This window comes from Notolabrus celidotus, chromosome 14 (assembly GCF_009762535.1).
Source record: "Notolabrus celidotus isolate fNotCel1 chromosome 14, fNotCel1.pri, whole genome shotgun sequence".
Lineage (NCBI taxonomy): Eukaryota > Metazoa > Chordata > Actinopteri > Labriformes > Labridae > Notolabrus > Notolabrus celidotus.
In genome coordinates, this window is record NC_048285.1 from 26,697,569 (window position 1) to 26,714,907 (window position 17,339).

The 17,339-nt window shown below is 40.7% G+C and overlaps 1 protein-coding gene across 1 annotated transcript; it reads left to right on the forward strand.

The window, feature by feature from the left end:
- Window positions 1–1,634: 1,634 nt before the first annotated feature.
- On the forward strand, window positions 1,635–15,930 carry LOC117825693 (glutamate receptor ionotropic, kainate 1). The gene is made up of 15 exons (XM_034701612.1): window positions 1,635–1,650; window positions 2,112–2,279; window positions 2,369–2,626; window positions 5,358–5,539; window positions 5,807–5,860; window positions 6,229–6,402; window positions 6,729–6,872; window positions 10,907–11,014; window positions 11,814–11,927; window positions 12,011–12,214; window positions 12,314–12,537; window positions 13,036–13,154; window positions 13,356–13,573; window positions 14,507–14,732; window positions 14,853–15,930. The coding sequence occupies exons 1-15, from the start codon at window positions 1,635–1,637 to the stop codon at window positions 15,140–15,142; spliced, it is 2,499 nt and encodes an 832-aa protein (XP_034557503.1). The 3' UTR covers window positions 15,143–15,930.
- The last annotated feature ends 1,409 nt before the right edge of the window (window positions 15,931–17,339 follow it).

Here is a 17,339-nt window from a genome sequence, read left to right on the forward strand (position 1 = left end):
TAGAGCTGCTCTTTACGTAACGGAAGTATGAAACATTATATGCATTGCACTCGTGCCTGGCTGGAGTAATAAATATCCATAATGTCAAACATGGCGTGTTTTATTTCTGCAGCGAGGGTTTGGATTAAGAGTTGGATGGTTGTCAGAATGATCTCCTCAACTCTGAAAACACCTGCTGCCTGAGACCCTGTCACACAGAGAGATGAAGTTATTGTGTTAAACGGAAATGTTGGTTGAAATTTGACAGCTGTGGTCTCTGCAAGCATTGATCTGTGTTTATCCCCTCGTCCTTTGTTGGGGTGATTGTACAACTGCACTGTCGCTAACTTGCTCTTAAAAGAGCCAGAAAAGGCATCAAACTATAACATTTGGGAGTAATTTGCAAATCTGAAATAACAAATTTGATTACTTGTTCAGTTTAATGACAGAAGAATGATTATCAGTTTCAAAAATCCAGTTATGGAGGAGAAAAAAAACACTACATCGTGTGCTTTAAGCTCCTCATGAGAGTGCTGCTCTTCTCTGTTCTCTCCTTTTTGTCTACTTTACTTCTTAATTTCAATCTTATCAATTACCAATACAAGGATTTAGATAAGTATTATTAGCTGCAGCAGTAAACGTCATAGACACAAGAAATGTTTCATTACAAAAAGCCATGTTCAGTTCTGATCTGAAAGGCTCTCTGTAGAAACACACTCCGGTCTCAAAATATGAAGCCCATGTGGAAGTGTTATGAACTGCAATTCCTTGAGCGTCCACTTGAGGCTTGCTGCAGAAACACCAGAAACCGCATACACACCAATTTAACAAAGACGATCTTTGCAGCAGAAATAAACATGTTTACAGCCTGGTACAATAATTGGCTTGGGTCTACGTAGGTAATCGGCACACACTGTACAGGGGGGGGGGATTTTTTTTTCTAACGTGAGAGTTAAGAAGATATTAAGATTATGAGTTTTTGCACAAATAAGAACATGACTGACTTGATTGACAGGCGTGAACCATAAACTTTAAAGTGCTGTTTTGACGCCAATCGTGGGCAGGAGCCATATTGGAAATGTTGAACGCAATCAAACTACTGTCGAGCGATTGTGAGGTAAAGAGGCGGGATTTCAGCCTCCTAGCCAACAGCTACAGTGTTCCCACCTGTCAATCAAGTCAGCTGTGCCTCTCGTAATGGAAAACTCGTAATCATAGGAGGCTCAAACCCCGCCTCTTTACCTCACACTAAGTTTGGTTGAATTCAGCATTTCCAATATGTCTCCCACCGACGATTAGATAGAAAATAGTGCTCAAAGACGTCACGGATACTACGTCCATTATTTATACAGTCTATGGTAGAGACAGACGTGGTCGGTGATGATGATGGTTTAGGTTATGCAAAATGTTTAGACTTACAAAATGTAACAATGCACGACAAAGTGAATCACTGCAGCACCTTGAACTATTTGAGCCTGCCTTCTTTCTAGTCAAATATAATGAAGCAGCTTCTCTATGCACAGTGACAGCTCAGAGATTAGCGTTGCTTTCTCACTGTAGTTTATATGGGTCTTTTCAAACTCTACACTAGCAGTATTGGATGATAACCAGCAAATTTCACAACAGAAAGCTAATTTGACTGTGTAAAAATAAACATGCAGGTTGCTGAAAGTCAGTCCAAAACAAAGACAGGTGCTAATCAGCTGGAGAGACTTGTAGAGGGAAGTCATTCATAGCAGGAGAGCTTTGGCAGCAAAAGCAGAAACACTTGGTCATTAAAGTATGATTTCAGCAATGCCGGCTGTTGCCTTGCGCAGCCATCAGGTGCAACTATTCATCTATTAAACTTTAGTGAATTACTGTAGAAAGAGAGAGAGTGACAACGTGTGCTAATACGTGTGTTAGGCATGTCTTCCCTCATACTGTGTCTATGGTCCCTCAGTAGCTTCATGTGGCCGAAGCAAAAAGAAAAACATTGCCACAGTATTCAACAAACAGATTTCAGTCTTGGTGACCTTTAAACTTTTAAAACAATCACTGTGATGGAGGTGAAGGAAAGTCACTGGATCAATATGTGTTCTGCTGTTACCTCTGGCTGATTCTCTCTCCCTCCTGTTCTTTTCTTCCTGCAGGGGGCATCTTTGAAACGCTCGAGAATGAGCCCATTAGTGTGGAAGAATTGGCCTTTAAATTTGCTGTGACCAACATAAACAGGAACCGGACCTTAATGCCAAACACCACGTTGACCTACGACATCCAGAGAATAAACCTATTTGACAGTTTTGAGGCCTCCAGAAGAGGTGAGACTAACATCACGATGAAAGATTTTTGTTGCGAATAGATTTATAATCATCATTTCTTCACTTCACTCTCTGTTTCACTCCTTCAGCCTGCGATCAGCTGGCTCTGGGTGTGGGAGCTGTGTTCGGGCCCTCTCACAGCTCCTCCGTCAGTGCGGTGCAGTCTATTTGTAACGCCCTGGAAGTCCCTCACATCCAGACCCGCTGGAAACACCCCTCGGTGGACAACAAAGACAGCTTCTACATCAACCTCTACCCTGAATACACGTCCATCAGCCGAGCCGTGCTGGACATCGTGCAGTACTACAAGTGGAAGACGGTCACTGTCGTCTACGAGGACGCAACTGGTGAGTGGAAATGAGAGCTGATGACAGGAGACATATGGTGTTAATCCAGAGGGAGAACCAGTAATGAAAACAGCAGCAACGCAGAAAGAGACATTGGCGGCATATGTCAGCGCTGATTAAAACATAACAGGAGCACACGCTCTACAGTGTCACATTATATCCTATATTTAAGCATGCTGCCATAGGAGTGCATTCACAAGAGTGGAGGGACTGCCTGCTTGATTGTACAAGGCAGTAAAACCACATGTTTGTGTTAAGCAGGACAGTGTTGTGTTTTTATATGAAGTGTTGAGAAGTGATGAGGGATCTCTGGATGCAGTCTTTAATTGAAGTTATTTGACTTTAGTGGAATCTGATTTGCTCCCCATCTGACTGATTATCTGAACATATAAATAGACTGTTGTTTGAGCCGTCTAACGCCTCACATTTCCACTGAACAAAGAGATGAAATAGAAAATGACTGCCACAGTATTCAGACATCAAACATCAGAGATGAACTGCACGACACTGCAAAGTGAAGCTGTGTGTGAGCACCAAAATGGAATGAAAGTGTTCAACTCAATCTAATCAAACTTCAGTGTAATGAAACAGTGTGATAACCTTGCTTATCAATCACACCTGATCACAACTATCCAACCACTGAACAGGATACAGCAAGACCTGACCACATGAACTGCAGCTCACTTAAAGAAGATAAGAAATATTGATCATAGAAAATATGTTCAGTCTTCTCAAACTGTGCAACAACAACGCCCAAGTTGAAAAAGCATCTTCTCTCCAACCTGCAGCACTAATCTCTGAAGTATAAGTAAACATTGTTCTTACCTTTAGTTGAGCTTCTTCTTGCTTTGACATTGTGTTTACAAACTCACCCATGAAGCAGCTCAGACTCAGCAGCCTGCAGACCCAGCAGCACCTGGGTGGATTTGCAGGTGCTTGAAGTGTTGACTGTCTTTTCTCCAGAAGCTAATTGTTGCTGTTCGTAAGGCGTTAATATAACAAGATGTTTTATCATAAATGAATGTAAATTGTTCACAAAGTCCCGTCACAGCTCTTTGCACGTGTTCGATGTGTGTGTGTCAGTGTACCTGCATCGAGGACAAGAGCTCCGTTCCAGGTGTTCTGTCAAATTTCGCTACTGTGTCAAAAACTGTTATCTGCTGCCTTGTGTAGTTCCACTTCCGGTTTCCATTTCACAGTAACGTGGAAAATCTATTAATGTTTATTTTTTATTACAAAGGTGCTATTTCAAGCACTGACGAACATCCATGGCTTTATATAGACATTTTATTTTGAAACTCTTTGAAGAAGGTTCTGATATTCAGTCATGTCCTTAATTAATTTGCTTGACAGTTATAATACGACGTAGTTACTCAATGTGGCCACAAGAGGGCAGTGTATCGCAGAAATTGATGCAAGTAAACCACCCACACCTAGCCACCAAGAACATTATATGGATTCATATGGCTTTAATGTAATGTATCTAAGGTACGGTCTGTATTTACGGTTTCAAACATTTGATGATACACATTGTATCACTTTGGCTTGTTTTCAGGCTAGGCAGAAATGGTAACAGTGAAGTGTGAATGCGGTGTTTGTCGCCCTCCTGTGGTGTATTTGATGAACTACATCCGCCAATACAAGATGACACGATCAGAAATTACCAAACTAAAAAACATTCTCAAGTTCTGTTTTTGTTTGTTAATTTCCTGGGTTATAATTGGTTAATGTGAGTTTCAGACTAAGTTAATGCGGTAAACAGGTACGTAAGTATGTAGGTTCCCGTTAAAAGTTACTTTTATCAAAATAAGAGAGCAAGAGAGAATGTTCACTGCCCCCTTGTGGTCATAGTTGGGTATTATAAAATTAGTCAAAGTCGCATCAATGCAGATTTTAAAGCATGCTAGCACTACCGGTATAACTCTTCAAAGTAAAGTGACAATTGAAAATTAACTTTCAAAAAATAATTTGAAATATTTTATTTAAAATTGACCTGAAAGTAGCGTTTAACCTCCTATATGCAACAGTGTACGTTGCAGTTATTTTTAGTTGCAAACTCATTCTTCAGATTTAAATTGGAACCCATTAAAAGTGAGCATGACAGAAACTGACCTTCTTATAGCAGTTCACGTACTGCTGTGTATGTGATCCAGGGCTTATTTCACCATTTTATAGAGTTAGTTACCGTGGTTTCTTTCTTTCAATGGTCTTTTTATTGAACAACACTCATGGACAAAACACAAAAGCACATGACAATTGACATACAGACAGAAACAGCCACAGAATAGTTACAAACGATAAGGTAATGATCAGTTTGTCAAATAGACAAAAAAAACAAAAAAAAACAACAGGACACAAACAAACAATCAGTTATACAGTTCTGTTTTTATAAAAAAGAAAAAAGGCCAGGTTGCGTTTAGCACGCCATCACAATTGAACAGTGATTAATGAATAGTAGTGTTACCGTGGTTTCAACCAATAAAGTCCACCAAATGGATGTGAGGCATATTCCTGGATAAGCCCCCTCTTGTCTCTGTTTAGTGATCTCAGTTTGTTTCATGTCTTCAGAAAACTATTTCAAAGTAAAGTATTAAAACCATGACATCAGAACACTGAAATGAATCACAAACCAGTCTACTTTAATAATTAATTCCTTATTATTTGAAGCACTTAATTGTGTGATTGTTTTATTATTGAGTCTTATGATTGTCGTTTTGTCTTTTTATTTCAGGACTTATCCGTTTGCAAGAATTGATCAAAGCTCCATCCAGATACAGCATCAAAATCAAGATTCGACAGCTGCCAACAGGGAGTAAAGATGCCCGTCCTCTGTTGAAAGAGATGAAGAAGGGGAAGGAGTTCTATGTCATCTTTGACTGCTCTTACCAAACGTCAGCTGATGTTCTCAAGCAGGTAAAACACTTCTACCTGTTCAAAGCCTTGGAAGTAGAGGGGGGTAGAGATCTTTTCCCTCAGGGTCTCTGTCTTTTTAACTTCTTATTTCTTTTTAGAAAAGAAATAATTTGTAATTTGAAGCAGTTCCTTGGTAAGGATGATTTGATGACTCCTAGGGCAGAAAATGTTATTTCTGCTGTCTGGAGCAAAACCCTGGTGTGAGTGTTCAGTGTGAAGCGAAACCTGTGAACCACTCCTTCATTTCTTCATTTTCCCTCTGTTTAGATCCTGTCCATGGGGATGATGACTGAGTATTACCACTTCTTCTTCACCACATTGGTAAGAGAACTGTTATTAACCCACATGTCTGGACCTTTAGAGCTCATGAAGGTTTAGAAAAAGTACACAGGATGTTGACTCTTCAGGTTTCCTTTTCGGATTGGATTATTAAGGCCAGCATGTGAGCTTGTAACATACAACATACTGTTACATAGTCTCAATGAAGTGTCCTTCATCCTATGCAGGCTTAGTTGTGTGTGTTCACCCAGAGACTCTATCAAGCTAAGATTATGCAGATTAACTCAGACATCTGTGCTTTGTTTCATAATAAGATTTCTGGATGTTTTCTGTGCCTTGGCGTTATTCCATGGTGTTATGCTGTATATTGTCCTGGTATTGCTGATGATGATGATTTGTGTTGTGTTCAGGACCTGTTTGCCCTCGACCTGGAGCCGTACCGCTATAGCGGGGTCAACATGACGGGCTTCAGACTGCTCAACATAGACAGCCCTCAGGTGGCCTCAGTGGTGGAGAGGTGGGCCATGGAGCGACTGCAAGCTCCCTCCAAACCTGAGAGTGGAATGATGGAGGGGATGATGACTGTGAGTTTACCTTCACCTGCGTGCACACCTTCAAAACCTTGCCTTTTTAATACACTCACAAAAATCTAAAAGACTTTACATGCAAATATAAACACAAAGCCAGTTTTGATAAAATACTCAGGACATTTTTATCAAATTAGCTCTCTCTCTCTCATCCCTTATGCTTCAGACAGAATACAGCAATCCACTTTTTCCCTTTCTGATTGTGTTTACAATCAGAGGGATTCTCAAGTTTAGCTCACTTTGTCTGCATGTAGTGTGCGTCAACAGTTCTGATCTGATTTGTGATCCCAGCTGATGTATAATGACGCCATTGTTTCTTTCAGACTGAGGCAGCTCTGATGTACGACGCCGTCTACATGGTGGCCGCTGCCTCACAACGCGCCTCCCAAATCACCGTCAGCTCTCTGCAGTGCCACCGACACAAACCCTGGCGCTTTGGCTCACGCTTCATGAGCATGCTCAAAGACGTGAGTGTGGTTTATCAATGTGTGACATCCATCCATCCGTCCATTTCACAGCCTTTATTTAGTTCCCTCCGGTGCAGGAGCAGAAACAATAGAGTTAGGAGATTGGATGTGATGAATGAGGAGCGTGTGCATTATATTTGAAATAATTCTCCCCAGGAGATAGGGGATTGACGTCATGTGCTGCAGGTTGGAGGTGTCTTGGATTTGTGGGTTGTCAGAGGGCTAAGCAGAGCTGTCCACTGAGAGCTGCCGCAGACTACATCAGATAACATGGAACACATTATGGAATATTTGTTCAAACTTTCAGCTCAGATTTTCATCATTTAAGAGTTTAAAGTTGCCACAGTAGCATCCTGTGGTGAAGGTGTGAGGTAATTGAAAAAGAAAAAGCTATTAAAATGTTCATGAACTATTGATCTGACAGCAGACAGAACAGGAATGCAGCGAGACTGAAGCACATTTAAAAGCAAAGAGTGACATTTTGAAAAACATGCTGTCTGTCTGTCTGTCTGTCTGTCTGCCTGCCTGTCTGTCTGTCTGTCTGACTGGAATTACCCCAGTTTGGTGGAGAGGTAGACTCTCAGCTCTGCTAAGATAAATCCATCTGAATCTTGTCAGCTCTCTTGTTATACTGCAGTCTTTAATTAGATGTTGCTTTGACAAATGAGCTTTGTATTACGAGTGGAGTCCGAATACGCAGAGTGATTAAATCAACATTTCAGCTGTGAAGCCTTGGCAGATGCTTTCTGTAATTAGACCTGTGATCAGCACTTTTATACACTCAAGTGTAAAATATAAGCTTCTTGTCCATTGATGATTTACTGTATGTTGCTCGGTGTTCTGCCCCTCTGCTAATATGAAAGAATACTTTGTAATGCTTGTTGACTGCTGGTATGATTCTCTAAGAAAGTATCGTGTGTGTTTGTGTATTATTTGAAGTGCCCCTCAGCAAGACACTGTACTCAGGAGTGCTGCTGTAGAACTTGCTGCACTCTGCTCTTATGGGGGAGGACAGGCATGGACACTTCCCTCTAAATCAATTCTGTGTCACACAAATAATTCTTCAAGTTAAGATTTGGAGACAAAGTGTCATCTGGAAGTCCTAATCTAGTTTTAGATTACCTAGTTTTACCTCTTCTTCTAATCATACCCTCCCTCATTCAGAGCATGTGTGTTGGGTTGATTTATGGAGACCTGGGGGAAGGTAAACAAGTTTTTGTCCTCATGATGCAGACCACTTGTCCAGTATGTTCATGAATGTTCGGTTTAGTGTCAGTGGTGTGTTCAAATCTCACTTCCTATCCGTTTTATAATCGTTGTTCTTCAATCCAAGAAGCTCCATGTCATCACTGCATGTTCAGTAACTACACCAACAAATAAATCTGGACTGTGGGGTCATGCAGTTCACAGATGTGTGAAAGAAGAACTGTGTGAAGCTGTCTAATCAAAGAACAACTTCACTTCACTTTGCTGAAGCTCCTATAGATTGTGTAGATTAGAAAGTCCGGACAGAGACTGTACAAACAGGAATACGATTTTAATCTTGTCCTGAGTGTTTGAGTGTCGTAGTGATAGTGAGTAATATAAACGTTGCTGTGTTTAAAGCCATTATTTGATTTCCTTTCAGTTCAACTCTTAATGAAAAGCTTGTGAAACATACTGATGTGCTGCTCGCTTAGATTAAACATTTGCTTTTATTTTAAAGCTTCCTCTTTATGACTTACAAAAGCAAGCAAGATCATCAGCTTAAAGACTGGTCATCTCGTTATTGTTATTTATAGTGTCAGAAACCGCTACTGGGAGGGTAGTTTCAGATGAAGTGATTACCTTAATGCAATGTAAACAGCCTTCTACAGCAAAGACTCCCACTGACTGATACATTTATCTGTTAAAATAAAGCAGGATCCCATTTTTTAGTTACAAAAAAAACCCCAGTTACATACAGTATCTCACAAAAGTGAGTACACCCCTCACATTTCTGCACATATTTAATTATATCTTTACATGGGACAACGCTGAAGAAATGACACTTTGATAGAATGTAAAGTAGTCAGTGTACAGCTTGTTTAACAGTGTAAATTTACTGTCCCCTCAAAATAATTCAACACACAGCCATTAATGTCTTAACCACTGGCATCAAAAGTGAGTACACCCCTAAGTGAAAATGTCCAAATTGGGCTCAAAGTGTCAATATTTTCTGTGGCCACCATTATTTTCCAGTGCTGCCTTAACCCTCTTGGTCATGGAGTTCACCAGAGCTTCACAGGTTGCCACCGGAGTCCTCTTCCACTCCTCCATGACGACATCACGGAGCTGGTGGATGTTAGAGACCTTGCGCTCCTCCACCTTCCATATGAAGATACCCCACAGATGCTCAATAGGGTTTAGGTCTGGAGACATGCTTGGCCACTCCATCACCTTCACCCTCAGCTTCTTTAGCAAGGCAGTGGCCATCTTGGAGGTGTGTTTGGGGTCATTATCATGTTGGAATACTGCCCTGTGGCCCAGTTTCCGAAGGGAAGGGATCATGCTCTGCTTCAGTATGTCAAAGGACACGTTGGCATTCATGGTTCCCTCAATGAACTGTAGCTTCCCAGTCCTGGCAGCACTCATGCAGCCCCAGACCATGACACTCCCACCACCATGCTTGACTGTAGGCAACACACACTTGTCTTTGTACTCCTCACCTGGTTGCCCCCACACACTCTTGACACCATCTGAACCAAATAAATGTATCTTGGTCTCATCAGACCACAAGACATGGTTCCAGTAATCCATGTCCTTAGTCTGCTTGTCTTTAGTAAATTGTTTGCGGCTTTCTTGTGCATCATCTTTAGAAGAATTGTGAGGGGTGTACTCACTTTTGTGAGATACTGTATGTAAAGGACAAAATTAGCAAAGAGATGAGGTACTGGTGTCTCCACAGGGGGCACCAGAATCAGCACAAATGAACGTTCTTCACAGGAGCTTTAATAAATAAAATATATTTCAATTAAGATCTGACTAAAGGTTGGGAAACAAGATGGTTAAAACAAAGGTTCCATGTTTTTTGGAATCTCTTCATGCACCTTTAGACATTTTTTAACATCAGCTGTTACAGAGAGACATCTATCCAAAGATCTGACCAAACCTTTTACCTCTTACTTGAAAAGACTTTCAGTGATTCCTGGTGATTCTGAGCTCAACAAGTAACAAACAAGTAAACAGTGGTTTTATTTCCCAATGCAACAGACACAATAATAGTTTATTACAGTTAGGCTTACTCACGTTAACCCACAGGCTTTGTCATGATCGCATTCCTTCCACAGTATTTTCTTCCACAGCACAACCAACTGTGCTGTGTTTGTGCAGCGTGATTAGATGGCAGATGACAGTTTCAAGCTGGAGTCTGGTTTAAGTCTCGGATCTATCCTTTTCATAAGAAGGTTAAATCTAGACGACACCTGCCACTTCAACTGTTTTTATTTATGTACTGTGATGAACAGACAGAAATGTTGGAAATCATGACATGCCATTTGCAGAACGTTGGCAAATCCACTAGCATGCTGATTTGTAAATATGCCATCAACACATAAAAGAGCGGCTCCTCAGGTTACTCTGTCGTCACACACTTGAGATGCAGCTCATTTCTCTGAGCCCTCTGTAATAGAGATTTAACCTGACTGAGATTCAGCTGAGCTTCATTATCAACTGCATTCAAATATCCCTGAGCTCTGCTGCCCACCCGCTGCTCTCCAGTTAGACAGAGGCCATGCCTGCCTGCTCCGTTTACATCACCATCCACCAAGTTTCATACTTGCAGACACTTCATATTTCCACCGAGGATCCAGGGGAAATCCAGCCAATGCAAAACTATCCATTAAGATGCATTGGCCTTTGTCCGTGTTCTTTGCCTAATGTAACACTCATCAATTATTCATCCTCCTGAAAATATTCTCATTTTTCCAGACTTCTGCTTCACTTTGCATCATGTATATGACAATAAAAAACCGAAGGGTTCATTGGTTTTGTTTTCTGCTCTCTCTTTGCTTCAGGCACAATGGAACGGCTTGACGGGACAAATAGTAATAAACAAGACAGATGGCCTGCGGAAAGAATTTGACTTAGATGTCATCAGCCTGAAGGAAGATGGCTTGGAGAAGGTGATCTTTCTGACTTGTGCTTATACTGTCACTGCAGCCTGTTGTTGTACACGTCCAAACAGAACTGATAAATGCATTTACTGTAAACTTTTTTTACAAAGTTATGTGTGCTGCAATATTATTCAGGATATTGTAATCTCTTGCTTTAATTATACCTGTAGTTGTTTTGACTTAGTGCCTGTAAATAGTTACAACTGTCATTATAAGCTGAGATCTTTGCAGACGTTCCTTTAATCACAACGACAAGGCTGCTCTCAGTTTTGGCAGATCATTAACAGATCTCTGAACTACAAAGAAAATCAGCTGTAGTTTAAACATTTGTCTCACTGTACATTTTTTTCATCATTCATTTGAGTTCAGGGCTCTGTGATTAAAATGCTTTCTCTTTATTATTTCTGCAAGACCATCGCAGGCAACAGCCGCCTGAATAAAGTGTGGAAAAAGGTCTGTGCTTCAGCTGCCCTGGCAGACTAAAGGAACATTGAAACTCATCATTGACTGACTCCACCTGCTGCCCTCTGTGATGTCTCCCTGTACTTAAAAAAAAAGAGCTTTAGAAGCAAAGATTGGTTTAACATTCCTGTACAGGACATAGCATTTCAATTGTTGAGGATATTGTGTTTTGTGTTCTTTACCTTTTTTTTCCTTCCACACTCTCATCTGTTTTGTTTGAGTTGTTTTTCAGCTTCCTTCTATATTTTCCCTTCTTTTCATTCATTACTTTGTGAAGGTGACTCGGACAAGCTGTAGATCTTTGCCCTCCTTGCAGCGTGGTTATGTTTATGTTTACTCTCTGCAGATTGGCGTGTGGAACTCCCAAACAGGCCTTAATTTAACAGAAACCAATAAGGACTCATCCACTAATGTGACCGACTCCATGGCCAACAGGACCCTCATTGTCACAACGATTCTGGTAATAGAAGAAAAATCATTCTGAGTGTCTGATCAGGAATGTCTCCATAAAACTAACAGAGTTTATGATGTGCCTTGTTTCAGGAAAACCCTTATGTCATGTATAAAAAGTCTGACAAGCCTCTGTATGGAAATGACCGTTTTGAGGGTTACTGCCTCGATCTGCTCAAAGAGCTGTCCAACATTTTGGGCTTCTCCTACGAGGTGAAGCTGGTGTCAGACGGAAAGTATGGAGCTCAGAATGACAAAGGAGAGTGGAACGGCATGGTGCGAGAACTCATTGACCATGTGAGTCCCCATCAATAATAGAACTGAGAGAATATCCAAGTTACCTACAGTATCAGGTGTTTGAATGGGGCTCTGGCTGATGTTTTTGTCCTGCACCAGGTGGCTGACCTTGCCGTGGCCCCACTCACTATCACATATGTGAGGGAAAAGGTGATCGACTTCTCCAAGCCCTTCATGACTCTTGGGATCAGCATCCTGTACCACAAACCCAACGGCACCAATCCAGGAGTGTTCTCATTCCTCAACCCCCTGTCTCCTGATATTTGGATGTATGTGCTGCTGGCATGCCTGGGTGTCAGCTGTGTGCTGTTTGTTATTGCCAGGTAAACTGCCAAGAAGCTTTCATTTCAAGGACTGTGCATGTGTTGCCATAAACTAAAGAAGCCTTATTAAATCAGACCCTTAGAAGCAAGAGGCTAGCTATAAATGAAACCTGTTTATTGGTTGAGGTTGAGCAGATGTTCCTCTGTTTGACATAAAAAGATAAACGTAATGCTCATACATAATAAAGGATTAGTGTGTCTATAGCTTCAGCTTGAATGTGCTTGATAATATTAGGATATTTCATACCTTACTACAATCCATATTGTTTAGTGAAACATTCACTGACCTGTTTTGTTATGGGACTTCTGGATTTATGAATTGTCAGCTATTAATTTTGGCTTCAAATCAGTGTGCAGCAAACATATAGATTCTTCTGCATGCATCTGCAGTAAAACATTGTTGATTTATACAAGCACAATAATAAAAGTATGATACAATCTTGTCATTATCCAGGTATCATTTTATCTGTTGATGAATTTTTAATTCTTCACCATCAGGTTCACTCCCTACGAGTGGTACAACCCTCACCCCTGCAACCCTGACTCAGATGTGGTTGAAAACAACTTCACTCTGATAAACAGTGTCTGGTTTGGAGTTGGAGCTCTTATGCAGCAAGGTACACTGAAGCAACTGTAACTGTGTTTTCATACCTGGGCTGGCATATGTTTCCCTTTGGTAGCTCCCCTTGAGTCGTCACGTTCATAGAAATATAAATAAAACACTGTATCTGGTGTGCCTTGGAGAGAAAGTAGGTGTATCTGTGCTTTTCTTTTAGAGAAGAAGAATTCTTAATGTTTCCTGTGTTGTTCTCTTTCAGGATCTGAACTGATGCCCAAGGCCCTGTCCACGAGGATAGTTGGTGGGATATGGTGGTTCTTTACATTGATTATAATCTCCTCGTACACTGCCAACTTGGCTGCCTTCCTCACTGTGGAGAGGATGGACTCGCCCATCGACTCTGCCGATGACTTGGCCAAGCAAACCAAAATAGAGTACGGTGCTGTAAGAGACGGCTCCACCATGACTTTCTTTAAGGTAACTTTCTCTCTGCTGTGCACTTCATTGAAAAGTTACTATTCTGTTCTTTGTGTGAGGGATGCACCCAGTGGCGGTTCTGGGGAGCGGCCAACAGGGGCCAGTGCCCCTGTAAAACTGAACCTGGACCCCCCTGTGCCCCCCCCTCCACACCAAACAAATATTATAAAATTAAAAAAAGCTTTGGTATCGCGTTGATGTTACAGGTGGAACACATGCGTATGGCACTTGGTTCCAGTCCCTTAGAGTGCTAAGGGACTCATGTTGAGTGTAAACAGCCAAACACAGTAGTATATATGGGATATGGGATCTAGTATATAGGGATGCACCGATGTTTTGCCAGTTTGTTCTCAGCCGGTCCTCACCATTCTAAGTCTCTTTTCTCAGGGTTGAATGTGTCCCTCTGACAACACCCTTGGCCCCAGCCTGGCCCCCCCAGAAAAATTGGTCTAGAACCACCACTGGATGCGCCTGACTTGTTTTTACCTTTAGTCAGTCTTGAGTTATTACAGCTACTTGTCATGTGCTGTGTAAGGGGTAGGAAGGGAATAGATCGAAGGTGTGAGGTTCAAGTTACAAAAGTCCTCACTCATGCCGCTTAACAAAACCTGTGGGCAATTTTTCAGAACAATTCAAAGAATGTATTGTTTTGCCTGCAGCACAGCGACCAGTTTATCTGAATGTGCAGAGAAAATTTGATTAACCTCTCTCTCATCTTCTGACATGCATCAGGATGATTGTTTCAGTCAGCAGTCTTAAAAATGCTGTTTCATCTGAAATATTGGAAACAAGAATTGAGCGTGTGTCAGCCACATTCATCCATGTTCGAGCATTATCTTCTCTGTGTAATCCTCTGTGTTGTTTTTTTGGAGGTTTGTTGGACATCAAGATTCATTGTTTGTAAGTGTCATAAATCCTGATTCTCTTTTACAGAAATCTAAGATTTCAACTTATGAAAAGATGTGGGCATTCATGAGCAGCAGGAAAAATACAGCTTTGGTGAAAAATAACCGCGAGGGGATTCAGAGGGTTCTGACTACAGACTACGCTCTTCTGATGGAGTCAACCAGCATTGAGTACATCAGCCAGCGTAACTGCAACCTCACACAAATTGGAGGCTTGATAGATTCAAAGGGTTATGGAGTAGGAACACCAATCGGTAAGAAAGAAGAGAGGCAAACAACACTGTCAAATGCTCTGTATCTGTCTCCCAGAACACAAAAAACCTAAAGTTCTGTCTCTGGTAACATCAATAATGAGGATTTCTATCCTGTTGTAGGCTCACCCTACAGAGACAAGGTCACCATTGCCATCTTGCAGCTTCAGGAGGAAGGGAAGCTGCACATGATGAAGGAGAAATGGTGGAGAGGGAATGGCTGCCCGGAGGAGGACAGCAAAGAGGCCAGTGCTTTGGGTGTGGAGAACATCGGAGGAATCTTTATTGTGCTGGCAGCCGGACTGGTCCTCTCAGTTTTTGTAGCAATTGGAGAGTTTATTTACAAATCCAGGAAAAACTTGGACATTGAGGAGGTGAGTGTGGGTCAGTGTGAATGGCACAACAAGTATTAACACACTGTGGAACTCAACAGAAGACTGTTACGGAACCTACCACACATTTGCTTTGTCATTGTTGTCTTCAGAGGACTGTTTGAATCACTGGGCCAACAGGAGTGTCTGAATGTGCTGAACTGCATTGTTACAATCAAAAGAGAAATACTTTTTAACACAGAGTTTAGTCTTTCAGCAGTTTTAATGTAGAGCAGAGATCATTTAAGTCTGACACGGACAAACACATTTGAACCCCTTTTTACGATGACAGATGGTGGTTGACGTCTGACATCGTGACACTTGACCATCTTGGCCTTTCTTGTTTTTTTTTTTTGGTTCTTTTGCAAAACAAACTGTATCATTGTAACTTTGTTTTGTGTGAAGAAAAATGTCATTGTCATGCCATTTTATTGTGGGTATGTGATGGTAAATGGTACCTTTTGAGACTTGTTTTCAACAACTGCAGTATTTGAGAGTATTCTGTTTTAAAACGTTTGCTGTTTTTCATATTTATACACTCAGAGACTTTCAAGAACAACACTACTTCTTACCACTTTTGTATGTACTCATGTATTTTAAGAAAAACTTGGTCTATTCAAAGACAGTTTCCAATTTGATTATGAACGAGTCCTTCAAGATTTTATCAAAGTTGCTTGACACTCAGGCCGTCGGTTGCCGTGTATATGTTTTTTCTTTAGGTTCTTGTATGATATGAAGTTCATAATCATGCATGCATTAGTTATGTCATGTTGGAAATGTATCAGGATGACTAAAAGTTATGTGAGAACATTACATCCTATAACCTTTTATTTACCATTGTTCTGGTTTTGATTGCTCCCTTTCTTTTTTTCTGCACAGCCTTTTCCTTTACTTCATAAAGACATCATCGCTTAGCTTTTTATTTCAACTGGGATGCTTTTAAATTACATCCAGAGGATATGAGGAGTTGGCAAACTAGTTTGTCTTTTAAATTATGTTGCATGTCTTGATTGTTGTGATACTTTGGAGTTCTCTTCATTCCTGTTTCGGGGAGCTATGTTATCAGAGAACAAGGGTTATGAGGTAACCTCAGGTTTGCATGTTTCAGATGACCCGCACACTAAAACACACTTAATTACACATATTACTTTTATATGCTTACATATCACACTTCTAATCACCAAGGTCTTATTTATTTTGCAAACATAGATGTTTGGATTGTTGACTTACAGATCACTACTGTTGAACAGAACATCCTAGCAGCTTCAATCGTGAGATTACCTCTGAATTCAGTGTTATAAGTCTTTACATTTGCTAGACTGATTCCATAAACTTGGCAGCAGCCTTTTGCAGTGGCATTTTCTTTGTCCTGCTTTCAGCTCTGGTTAGACTCAGATTCACCTCAAGCAGACTTCAAATTACACCCTTAATGACAAGTGGATTAGAAACACATACCTTAACGTAGAACCCCTTTTTGGGTCAAATGTGTACACAGCATCTCATTCAGATCAGAGTAAGTCTGTGCATTAGATTCTTCTTTACACAAATTAGACAGGTAATACTGAGCTTACAGGTTTGTCTGTGCATTATAGGCATTACATCCAAATCAGTGTGATGAGAGAATTTCAGCATTGCTTCAAACTCATGTTTTGGACGTGAAAAAACAAAATGTTCAAAAGAATTTTAAAAAAGTTGCATCGATCACACAAAACTTTACCAGCAATATTCAAAACATGACATAATCAAATTATGTCACTTTCACAACTGGAGAGAAGATAGCTAAATACATAAAGTTAGACCTTCCTGAAACACAATTTGAGAGTGTGATGTCAATTCAAGCAGGTCTACAGTGTTACTGTAAACAAAAACACAAACTAAATTGTACCATATAATCAGGTATCTGAACTTAACATTCAGATACCTGATCTTGTGTGCAAACAGAGCAAGCGACATGTTTATAAATCCAACAATGGCTTGTTTCTGACCGGCCAGCTCTCTCAGTGTTTTGTCTCTTCTTCTTTAACCTCACTTTGCTTCCACATTCTTTAACAGTTGATTTCTTTTAGTTCTGTGGAAAATTGAAAGGAGGACCTGGGTGTGTCTTCAAACGGCAACATCCACAAAAGGGAAACATTACACAGCTTGTTTCTTTGCAAAACGTAACATACCTTAAAAAGTCTACACTACTCAAAAATATGGACATTTCAATTCATTTGATTTCAATATTTTTTAGCGTTAA

Bases quoted from the DNA above. Each gene is read 5' to 3' on its own strand.
- LOC117825693 (XM_034701612.1), top strand. The intron at 11,928-12,010 runs GTAATAGAAGAA...GCCTTGTTTCAG, and splicing joins TCATTGTCACAACGATTCTG to GAAAACCCTTATGTCATGTA. The intron at 14,733-14,852 runs GTAAGAAAGAAG...ATCCTGTTGTAG, and splicing joins TGGAGTAGGAACACCAATCG to GCTCACCCTACAGAGACAAG.